A 12,500-nucleotide genomic window follows, 5' to 3' on the forward strand; every position below is an offset into this window, starting at 1 on the left:
GATATTAAGGATGATTAAACAGATTAATCACATAGGCAGAAGGCAAATTTAAGAGTCAGTTACAGGAGGTGCTGAGCATCCTCTGACTCTATTAAATTCAATAGCTTTTGAAGATGTTTCATACTTTGCAGTAACATGCTTAGAAATCTAACTCCTTAAGGGTTTGATCAAGATACAAACTGAAATTAAGGAAGCTTACAGAGTAGCATTAATGCCAGATCAGATGCCAACGTTTCACCTGCTCGGGCTACACCTTGCTCTGCTTTCTGCTCTCCCCAGGCACCGCCACTTTAAGGCTCAGCCTTTCAACTCATCCTGCCGGCATGCCAGCACGCACTCACACCACCGGCAAGCAGCAATTCAGTGGATGAACCCTGGAAGTTTACAGTCATTTCAGGCTGCTTCATAATATTCTTTAAAGAAAGCCAGCATTCAAAAAAGTTCAGGACCACTAAGAAAGCAGTGAACAGCAATAGCCAGTGTCAACGTACATCTATCAGCTGCTGCCCAGAAAGAAACTCAATCACTATTTTAGCTCCCAAGTGTGTACCTCATGTGCATAGTGGGAGAAGAGCTAGAAAAAAAAAGGCATTTGCATATTAACATTTCAAATATCTGCATTCCAGAACTCTACTGAAGATTAGCTCAGTGTGCATAGCCACAGTTGTACATCAATCCTGTTAATTATATACATGAACATTTGTATTTCTGATTTGCTTTCCTTCTTGCTACAACATACCTCTTTTCCACTTCTCCCCACCACCCCTGCATTGTAACAACACTCTCTAAATATTTGGAAATTACTCTTTTCTTCAAGAGATTCCTGTTACAGGAAGGATTCGTCTTCTTGCACTCTCTCTTTAGCCTATCCCAACATCCAGCTTTTTTTTTTTTCTTTCCTGCTTTTTTTCTTCTTCCTCCCTATGTCATTCTTGTAGAAAGACTGAATTAGGAGTTCCCAATTGGACAGCGGTGGTTGGAAGATATTGTTTTGCTCAAATAATTTCCTAGACAGCACAAAAGCATAAAAATGATAAATACACTTAACTGGAAAGAAATTATTCTTAAGAAATCCTTTGGATAGTCTTTGCATCCTTGATCTCCAGGATGACAGTTATCCGAATGTGACAGCTGAAGACACCCAGTTTTACATAACACTGCGGGCAGAATAGGCAGAAGCCGCTCCTTCCTGGAGCAGGAGGAGAACCCTACTGAAAGCTGGGGATGGGGGATATCCTTGGATTAATCCTGCTCAGACTGCTAATTTTGCCTGCCCAGATATCTTGTAACAAACTTAGGCTACAACTACATATATTTGTATTTTTGTTACTTAAGGTAAACTTTGAACAGTAGGTTACATTTTCCAAGAGACCCTTCTCCAAAGAATCCTAAAGCTTTTTATAAACCACAAGTAAATTCCAGACTCAACTAAGACTCTGTATTGTGCAACCTAAGAGATGATTATGGACCAAGTCATATTTGGGAACATGATGAGTCTCAGCAAAGCAAGAGGGAGTCTCTGCAAGTCAAATCTTACCTCTAGGGTAAGGATGTTCAGCTGTCCTGCCTGTTTCAAACTAAGCACTTGGTCTTCGTTTTTGACAAGGTGACTGTGGACAACTAGTCCCTTTGAGGAAAGGCACTAAGATAAACCTCAGTTACCAGATCCAGTACTTAACAGGAATGCTGTAAGAGCATTTTCTCTGTGTACACTGAAGTTATGTATCACTTAAGCTTTCTTACTCTCCTCTCTCAAAGGGAATTAAGAATTTTTTGCTATTTCTACGGGCCTGCATTTTCAACTGTGCTTAGAAAACAGGAAATTCATTACACTGTCTGCAAAAGTCTGAGCTCCACAAGAAAGAACAATCTGAATCAACTGATGCGTGGATGGAAGACTTTAATGCAACCAACATTACACAAGTGTGAAGACAGAAGATCGAAGGAAGGAATGAGGACCTACAGCCAAGGTTACTGCAGTTGACCACAACATCTGAAAATGAAGCACTTAGTCTGAGGAGCTGGGACCATGTGACATCGTTCTAATAATGTTGAAGAAAAATACAGCTTTTTGCTTTGACTCTATTATGTAATGTCATGTATTTATTTGAGTCAAAATACACTCCCTTTCAATTTAGATTATCCCTGATTTACCAGAGATCTAAATCTGTTTAGAACCATGATTTTGTAGACCTGTTTTTAATCTCTCAAAATTTCTTCTCTGTTTTAGATGACTTTTTAGCATTTAGACCACCACTTAGGTCTGTATATCCACAAAGGAGCTGAGAAGCCCAAAAACTAGTGAGGGAACCCAACATCTAAATTGCCACTAGTTCTGCACAGTCACCACTCAGGTCAGGCAGTACCTATGGTTTTTATCAGCTTTCTCAGCACTCTGCATCTCAGTGCTGAAATTAAACCAAAGCCCCACCACAGCTGGCTAGTAAAATATTAAGTCCTGCTTTCCTTGGATTTGGATGCATTCTTACAAGTTTTTCTTGAAAGCTTACATATCCTTGCTTGGTTGCTACAAGATACTAGCAGAAAACACGTGAGTTTCAGTATCTCTTCCTTTCCCCCTCTTGCCCACACCCACCGGTTAGATCACTCAGCCAGGATGTGGGTGGCACATGCTCAACTTTATCAGAAGGATTTATACTCGTCATGAGCTTCCTAGAAAAGAACACTTACCCTCAGACTTGATGTGCACACATTCATTGCTACAGAAGCTGCCATATCTCATCTACAATATTCACTGAACTAGAAAGAAAGAGAACTAGCATGATACTACATCCTTGTGGCCAGGGCATCCACCTGGGAAGCAGGACACCTGGATACTAGTTCTAGCTTCACTGAAATAACTCATCAGAAAAAAAATACTACAGTAAGTAGTTGGCAGACAAGGACCTAGATCTCTTCTTTCTACATGGGTACTCAAACCATCAGACACATGAATCTTGTGTGTGAGCACTCCTTCCCACCCCTCTTCTCCAACAAGCACTTAATTACACTTTTGAAGAGGAAAACATCACTGGAAGAAAGGGTCACACATTGCTGCATAATGACTGACATACTCCCCGTGAGATACCAGATTCAAACACCCCCAGCCAAAGCACAAAACAGAACCCCCATCTCTCACACTCTAGCAGAGTAAACAACTCCTCAGACAAGGGGAGAGGAAGAGCAGAAGCACTGCCCCCCAATTCTCTCTGTTCTGGGAGAAAAAGAACAACCTCTTCCCTGCCTCCAACAGCAGGGCCAGAGCAGTGACTGTTGACTACAAGGTAGTCAAACGTGCTCAAGTACCCACATCTAGAATGGGAGGAGGAAAGAGACACCATTCTTTCCAAGTACTTCATGCTGTCTCCTTAAGGTAGCTCCTACTCAACAACATCCGTAAGTTCCTAACCTAAGAATTGTACAAAGAATCCAAGTACCTGATGCAAGGTGATAATGCCACTAGGCAACCAGTCATAAGAAAACCAAGCACTGCAGCGCCCACACCCTTTCTCTGAGTCTGTCCTTCAGCACTTTCTTTGTTGATTTACATTTGTATCAGGTGAGTCCTCTACAAAACAGATTCACTAGAAAAGGGCAAAGTCAATCTTTTCCTATACTCCAGTCCTTTAGAAATTATTAAATCCAACCCCTTTTCAGCAGTCACACACATTGACCAATGGCAATCTGTTTCCTCCTCCTATCTTCAGAGCAAAAATGTTACATCAGGCATGGATCTTGACATCCTGTTGTCCTGGAACCCGTGAATCAGAAAGTTCCTTCCTTGCGATTGTATTCTTTGGAGGTGGAAAATAATTAACTTCCCCATCCCCCCACCCCCTTCCTACTGCCACTGTCAAGTTTAGGAATTCACTTGGCTGTTTTCTTTTCCAGACAGTCATCACAACTCAGTGCCAGAGAAAGTTTTGTTGATCAAAGCACAGCCCGGTCTTCCCAAGGACACTGACTCACTGCATCACATCATATGGTCCAGCAACACAGCAGGTAGCATGGTTTTGTTTTTAAAGTTCCTTTCAAGAAGTTCCGGAGTCAGTAATGGAAGCTGAACTCGACAGGCTACCAAAAGGAGTGAACAACAAAAAAGAAAATCCAAAAAAATCAATTATCAGAGATTTCATCATCTGATACATATTTTCCTGGCAAAATGCGACCTAACATTAGTAAGGTCATACCTTTCAGGGATTGTTTACAAAAGTCCATCTATTGTGAAGTTAACCAAGACATTTCGATTTAAAAGTGCTCTAGCTTTCCCACACTCATGCAGAACACTGAGGGTCTGCATGAGAACTTAGGAGAGAGATTTTGGATGTTCTGTTCCATAAGAAGGACAAAAATCCTATTGTGGGTTATTGCCCCTCTAAAAATGGGGTTGGGAAGGAGGGAAGCACCGCTACTCTCGCTACCAGCATCCTCGCTGCTTATCTTAGGGCAAAATGGTATTCTGCTTCAGCCCAGGGGCTGTTTAACTAGTGACTGGCATTTCCAAATTTGTAAGAAGAATATGCTAGTTACAGATCCTTCACTTTTAAAGAATCATAATAAGCACTTGTCAAATTAGAAAAGAAGTCAGCAGGGGCAGGGGGGTGACTACATCAACAGACTTATCAATGACTTCATAAAAAATGCTCAGAGGAATAAAAACTCTAACCTTAAAAAGAAAAACTGCACCTAACTGTACCTGCATTTAAAAGTGAATGTATCAGATGAAACACCCAAAAAGCACCTCTCTGCCTTGCTCCCATGATAAAAAAAGAGGAAGAAAATAACACCAACAAAAACAAATCCCCCCAAAAAAATCTCAAATTCCACTGGGCATTGATAGTGCTGAATCAGTAACAATCCTACAGCCCTTTTGAGTACACATTACACAGACTCAACTGTACAAAAAAAAAAAAAAAAAATGCTGCGGTATAACTTGTGCAGCATCACTCCAGTTAGAGTAAAAGCCAAAAGGCTCACGTGCGTGCACAACAGAAGAACACTGACAACCACAAACTAAATTATGAAAAAAAGGAAGGAAAGATCTTCCGCATCCTTTCTTCAATAATTATGCACTATAGAGGGAAAAAAAAAATGTTTAAAACTAATGGACTTTGAAGTTAAAAAAAAAAAACAAAAAAAAAAAACACAAGAAAGCATCAACAATTTTAACAGGTAATGTAAATCCGGGAGGACAACAGTCCTGGTTTAAAATCTTTGCACTGGAAGAGGGGGACTTTGTGCAGACTTGCAGAAGTACATATAGCACAGAAGAGCATAAAGCAGATTTCTTGGAAAGGAGTAGGGTTGAATTAAAACGTTAATTATAACACGTCGTAATAAAGATACCCCCAAGATCAGCCCTATCTTTTTTGCTATAGTGCAGTCCCTAGGCATATGGCTAAGTATTCCTTGATCATTATCCTGGCTAAAACTGAAGCTACTGAAGTTTAGGGGAGTTGTATCTAACAGAATTTCTTTCATCTCTAATAATTGCTAAACTAGCATAATTGCTCATACTTGAGGTGAAATAGAACCCAAGTTGTCTAAAAGTTAAAACAAAAACAAACCTCACTACCTCTTTATGTACATTCTTTTTTTTTTTTTTTTGTCAGAATCCTTTGCCAAGAATTACATTATGATGTAAAAGCATTTAAAATCTTCACTTGTGCTATCTGACTTTTTCAAAAGGGAACAACTGAGAAAGCTGGATGCTTTTCTACTAACAGCGCTGCAAAATATATTTGAAAACAGACATCTACTTTTTTACAGCACCAAATAAAGGAGGCCAAAATCTGCACAGATTTGTTTGTTGTCCCTTCTGAGAAAGATAATATTGACATATGTACACATATACGTCATGTCTCTGATTTAAGGGAAATAGAGCATTTTCCCTATCAGGACTGATTTTGACCTCAAGTAGCTCTACAGGAATCAATGGAAATCTTAAAACACATCTGGGAAAAGATGCTGAGAGGTCTGTCTTAAGGTATCAGCATTTATACTATATTTTAATCAATTAAAAACAAAAACACAACTCCAACTGGCTTATTTGAAACGTTTTACATAGATAAAGCCACAAATCCAAATGGCCTACGTAAAACATTAACAGTTCTTCTATATTCTTTCCTCATTTACAAGTATTTGCAAGGATTATTTTTTTTTCAAAATGCATGAGTCTCTAAATACCGAATCGTCTGTTTCAGGAGAAAGAAATAAGAGCTATTAAACCAACTGTAAATTAGACAAAAGAATGACAGAGCAAAAGCCCTTCCAGACATCTTAGCTCAGGGTGCATAGCATTACCCCACTCCCATTAGAAAAGTCCCTCCATCCCAACAGCTTCCCTTCTTAACCAAATTAGCAGCAACTGGGGAAAACAACATCCAACCAAACCAAACACACAGTTTTTCTGTCTCTTAATATTATATTTGTCACAAGTTTTCACTTTTATGGAAGCGAGCTGTACAATCAGTAGCTGTTCAGATGGTCGCACCTAATAGTACCTGTTCCTAAGTAGATGATGGTGGTCAATAGAACTCATGCTGGCCCCAGAAATGACGGGGTAACGCTGCTGTAATTCCAAAGCTAATTGAGACAGTCAATAGCACTACACATAGCTAAATTCAGTGAAAATTACTACAGGTTAGTTATGGTTTTGTTGTTGCTTTATTGTTGTTTCTTTATTAATATATGAAGGAGCAGGGGGCACGCGCCGTCGAGTGGAAGGAGAACACTATAAATAGCCTGCATTATAAAAAGATTCTAATCTTAAATCCTCTGTAATTTGCTTTTTCAAGTACTCTTTTATGTTCAGTATCTTAATTTTTGCCCTTTTTGGATGGCCAAATACAACTCAGCAACCCACTCATGCATCAAACAGATGTTTTTGCTTTTCAGGCCAAAAGGAATCTTACGAATTTTTTGCTCCCTCCCTATAAAATGATGATGACAAAATAAGAGAGTCCCTAAAATCAGCCTGTTCAGAAAAAGTTCTTTGGACCGGCAATACTGGAACAGTAAGTCAAGTTCAGAGAAATCATGCCAATACTAATTGCTGGTTTTGTTTATGCTGGATTGATTATAGCCTAATCAGCAGACAATCTAATGACTTTAGAGTCTAGTCCATGTAATTTAGAAGCTGGTTGGGGCTGAGGGTAAATATTCAAATAGTTGACAGAGACACAGAAATGTAAAGGCTAAAGTCTGAAGGGGATCCGAATGTCAAATTCTCTCTAAACCGTTGTCGCTATTAAGATTTTTGTTTTGATCCACTGCTATTCCACCATCCTTAGCAGTACAGCACACCACCTGCACCTCTGCGCGGGAATCATCCTTTAGCTTTGAATTTACGATGAGAAAACAAGTCACATTAAAACACAGACACATTTACTCAGCCCTCCGACACTCTGCATCAACTGAGGCGCAGCTGTGAATTCAGCCAGGATGGAAAGAGGACCTAGGTTTGCTTAAAGTGAGGGAACAACTTTAAGACACACTCTGGGCTTGCCAAAATGTTTCAAGACACAAGCCTTTAGCAGGGCATCGACTGGTAAAACACAGCAGATAATTCTTTTCCTTCTCGTCTTTCTAGGAACTAACACTCACTAATTTCATTTCTGCAGTCATATGTGGCATACAAAATTACAGTGAGAAAATACTTTGAAGTAATAACTTTTTTTAAAAAAAGAAAAAAAAAGATCACTTTCAAAGATCAGCGCTTCTATTTAATCCATGGGGATGTTCTAGTTTCCTTGTGACGGCTTATCTAACACCTACAATTTCAGCGATTTTCATGGGGGACGTTAGCATAATGACTATTACCTGACTTTAGCTTAGGGAAACCTGAATTTAAAATTTAGTAGGACTACGTTTTCATTCAGGTTTGCATAAAGAATGCTTTTTTTTTTTTTTTTTTTTTAAAGTAACTGTGTTTTTGTAACTTTAATTCATTTCTGAACAGAAAGTTTCACGTCAAAAGCCCTTAGGGCAAAAGAAAAACCTCCAGCCTTCCCAAAATTAAAACCCCATAAAGGCAAAGGGTTCAAGCGGGACGGTCAGTAACCTAAGCGTGATATCTCTAAAGCATGCCAAGTCAGAAAAAAGGTTTACCATTCAGGTGGCCAAGTTAAACAAGATAAAAGTGAGCTGCTCTTCCCTCCTCCTTTGCTTTCTCAGCTCAGGGGCCTCCAGCATGGCGTTCTTTAGGAGATGCTGCTGTCCTTAGGAGATACAGTGTTAAGGAGTCATTCCAATCACCATTCTTCAGCGCCTCACACAGGGGCTCTTTTGGGGGCTTCTGGAGGGGTATCGTATCTCTGACTTACCTTTCCCCACCTGCTTTGCTCCCCGCTACCCTCCCTCCCCCACCAAATGTATGTATTAGCTGATTTTGATCAGGTCAATGATATCTAATAGATTAAAAAAAAAAAAGTAGGCAAGGAAATGTGATAAATTAATCAGTACAATAAGATACAGGTTAGGACTTCTGAGTTTTATGCAACTGATCTTTCTTCTGCCTAAAAGAACCTGGCAGTTGAACTTTTATTCCTCCTTCCTAGAATCGCATAAGATATTTAAAGCACTATTTTTCAGAAAGTTAAATAATTTACTCTCTTTTTTCACTCATTCCTGCCACAATCCTGCAGTATATTTGTAAGAGACTGTGCATTTTACAGAAAGTACTTACTATCTTATGTCTCCTTGGGTAGATATTTTTCCTACTTTTAAATTGGAGAGGGTTTGTCTAATGTTTGCCATGCCTTTTTTCTGAGAGGGACTCATCAGCAGGAGTTGGGGGACAGGCAGAGCAGAGTTGGAAACAAACGAGGAGGGGGGAGAAATAAAGGAGAGGGGGGGAAAAAAAGAAATGGGAAGGGACAGAAATGAAAACAGAAGCCAGGGTAATTCAAAAGAATATTTTCAAAAATAGAAGAAATTTAGTCATTAGCAAGTTCTTAACACCCACCATTTCCGATGAACATTAGTTTCCCGCATTCAGTATAAAAACTCAATTGTCATTTTGTTTTAATGTATTTACCTGCCTTGTATCACTATTCCCCTAAGATATAAGTTTCAAATTAAGTTATCAAAAGTGACAGACGTATCAAAAATATCTCTTCTATCTTCCCCCAAGAACGGGTTGCTAAGTACATGACAAATTGGAAATGTAACGTGTAACTCCATATTTTATTTAGATGTGAAGCAGCACTCATGAGTTTAAATAACTAATTTACATACAGTCAAAGAAGAGTTTTTCAGAGAAGCAATTTAAAATACTGTTTATTTTTGAACTATAGAACTATATTTTGTCCTGAGTACATCAGTAATACTTAAGAAATGGGGGATTTAAATAAATTCTGAGCTGTAATTCTCCTTGCAACATTACTTACAGCTTTTGTTTGTTCACTACAGATGAAGATGTAATAACTGATGGGCAGGCTCTTATCAATGAATTTAAAAGCCGTGCCTACAGAAGCATCTTTAAACTCCTCAGATGAAACACGTTATCAGCCCTGCAGAAATCTTACCATCGGGCTGCTTTCGGAGTGCTGGTAATCTACTCACAAATGGACACGATTCAAGAAAAATGACACAGAGAAAACGAAAAAGATATCTGAACAAAGGCCACCAGGAACGATAACCTACTCCCCAAAGGTAATTACAGCAGCAATAATTACAGATGATGATTGATTTACTGCCTCCTTTTAGTTGAAAAACAGTAAATAAGATACTGTGGAGAAATCCGCAGCATCTCTGTCCTGAACATCAGGAGGTTTCCTTCAGTCAGGAGTTTATTGTCAGCAACGCAAGCTACTCCAGCTGAACCGTGCGATGTTGCTGTTTTCTCATGTCAGGGACTCTTAAGCTACCGGTGCATAGGGAAGGCAAAGTCCATACCTCCACATAAAATGGAAGCTGTGTCTTTGGCTTTATTTAAGCGGGATGCTCACAGGAAGGTACCTCACAAACCTTCTTTCTGGAGCGCACCGAGCAAATAACCACGAGTGAAGCACGTCTGTCAGGAGAACAATTTTCTCCATCTGCCCATCAATTCCGCACATCTGTTATTTGCTCTGAAATACCTGGAGGTCTGGAGCTACCCTTCGGTTAAAGCTTCCCAGCACCTTTTTGCAGATAAGGCCAACCGGCCGCCCTTCCGCCGGCTCCAAACTCTTTGGTGCATGTAAATAAATCCTCCCCGGGAAGCTCGGGATGTGAACGCACACGCTGGCTGCAGAACTTTCCCTGCGGGATCGCTGTTACGAGGTGAGGGCACAGCAGCTCGTTTGTTCTCTGCGAGATGCCAGACAAAAGCACCCCTGAACTGCACAAACTTCCCTCAACAGCAGGTAAAGCAGCAAGCCCAAGGTTTTAAAAGAGAAAGCCTGCCCTAAAGCTCACCGAAGTCAACAGGAAGACTTGAGGCAGGCAACTCCTGGGAAGAGTTGTTACAAGCGAGCGAGGCGCAGCGCTGCCCGGTCCCGCTCCCCGGGACGGCACTGGGCCCACACCGCCCCTCGGGGACAGCGGATGGTCCGCTCCCCCCGACGCGCACACACACAGCCCCGTCCTCCAGAAGTTCCCCCCGGCAGCCTCAGGCCTCCCCCCACCCGCAACGCGGCCAACTTATTCGCGCTGCTGACCTGACGCAACTCAGGCTTTATTCAACTCCACTGCCGCGACCCGGAGGAAGGCGCGCATCCAGGGAGAGAGAGAGATGGTGATGGGAGGTGACAGCCACCCTCCCGCCGCCGCCTTCCCCGCGCGGGCACCCGGGCCAGCGGCTCCTCGGGGGGCGGCCGCTCCTCAGGGGGAGCCGCGGGCGGGCGGAGGGGCGGCGGCGAGGCCAGGCCGCGCGGGGCGGGGAGGCGGAGCGGGGGGGCTCCGGGCCGGGACGCCGCAGCCTCCTCACAAGCCGCCCTTTGTCCTCCTGCGGGTCCCCCTCCTCCCGCTCGCCCGGGGGCCGCGGGGCGCGCTCCCTCCCGCAGTACCTCTTTCCCTCCCATCCCCAGGGTGGATGTATGGATGTACGTGTTTATTTATCGACTCTCCCACCGNCACATGCCCCCCTCCGCGGCGAGCGAGGGGCCGCTTCACGTGATAGCCGCCGCCACATTCCTCTACAGCCCCAACTCCGGCCCCGCACCGGGAACTTCGGCCGCCCCACCCCCACCGGGACGGGGCGAGGGTTAGAGGGGAAGCCCACAACTTTTCGTTTGAAAAAAAAAAAATTAAAAAAAAAATTAAAAAAAAAATTAAATAAAAAGAGAAAAAAGGGAAAAAAAAAAAAAAAAAAAGCGTGCGGCTCCGCGCTCTGCACAGCGGGCCGGGCTGTCAGCGCGGCTCCCGGCGGTAACTTTTGCAGAGGGCTCCGCGAGTTGGGGCCGCTCCGGGGATGCGGAGTCCGCCCACCCCCCTCCCCACCCCGCGCACCGCTCTCTCCGTTCTCCACCGCGCGGCCGCTGCACGGCGGGCCCCCCCCCGGCGGAGCGCGGAGCGGCGCTCGGGCTGCCCCGGTTCGAGGGCCGGGGGAGGGGAAGGGGGAAGGAAGGGAGGGGTAGGACTTACCTTTGAGTGATCTCGGTTTAGCTTGCTTGCGGCGAGACATCCTAAAAGCAAACAGCTGAAGTTGTTTCAATTTCAGCCCTATGAGAAACTACGCTTCCTCCTCCTCCTCCTCTCGCTCAGCGAGGAGAGCCCGCAGGACTCGCGCTGCTCCGGCGGCTCTCTGCCTCCTGCCCGCCCTCCCTGACTCCGCCGGCGGCTGCCGGGGGGCTCCGCGCCGAGGCCACGCAGCTGCCACCGCCGAAACTTTGCGAGCTCCCCCCGCCCCCTGCCCTGTCCCCCCACTCACCAAAAAAAAAAAAAAAAAAAAAAAGGGAAAAAAAAAGGAAAAAAGAAAAAAAGAAAAAAGACGTTCAAATCCTCAACACCAAAAAAAAAAAAAAATTAAAGAAAAAAAAGCCCACAAATCTGTGAGACTGGAGAGGAGCCCGAGCACTGCTATGATTTCTTTCTACACAAGAATTTACATGTTGGAGGAAAAGCGGATCAATTCAGGAAAAAAAAAAAAACTGGAAATAATCTGATTTTTTCTATTTGCAAAAAAAAAAAAAAGAAAAAGTGTTAAAATTCCTCTTGGTTTGTTTACAAAGCGAAAAGTCTTCGTGCAGTTTATAAAAAAAAAAAATGTAAAAATAAGAAAAAAAAACGATGCACAAAAATTTATAGATATATCCGCCCCCCCCACCCCCCCCGAATCGCCCACCGAAGTGAACACAGTTGTAAACCGGGGGGGAAATTAAAGAAATAAAAATCACTTAAAAAAAAAATTAAAGCAATAAAATGCCCTTCCTCTCCTTAAGGGAAAAAAAAAAAAAAAGAAAAAAAAAAAAAAAAAAAAAAAAAAGAAATACCCTAAACTATTTTTTTTTTCCAACAACAAAAAAAAAAAGCTCCGATTTTTTTGTTGTTTGTTTTTGTTGTTGTTTGGGCTTTTT

General features: G+C 42.5%; 1 protein-coding gene across 8 annotated transcripts in view; it reads right to left on the reverse strand.

The window, feature by feature from the left end:
- ZNF521 (zinc finger protein 521) overlaps window positions 1–12,500 on the reverse strand; it is a 230,577-nt gene that overhangs the window by 217,559 nt on the left and 518 nt on the right. For 5 of the 8 annotated variants that reach the window (XM_021387391.1, XM_021387390.1, XM_021387393.1 and 2 more), the window contains exon 2: window positions 11,569–11,623. In XM_021387391.1, the coding sequence (XP_021243066.1) occupies window positions 11,569–11,623 (55 nt within the window). The remainder of the gene's footprint in view (window positions 1–11,568; window positions 11,624–12,500) is intronic. The other 3 variants (XM_021387398.1, XM_021387397.1, XM_021387394.1) reach the window with 1 other exon arrangement.

Source organism: Numida meleagris, chromosome 2 (genome assembly GCF_002078875.1).
Source record: "Numida meleagris isolate 19003 breed g44 Domestic line chromosome 2, NumMel1.0, whole genome shotgun sequence".
NCBI lineage: Eukaryota > Metazoa > Chordata > Aves > Galliformes > Numididae > Numida > Numida meleagris.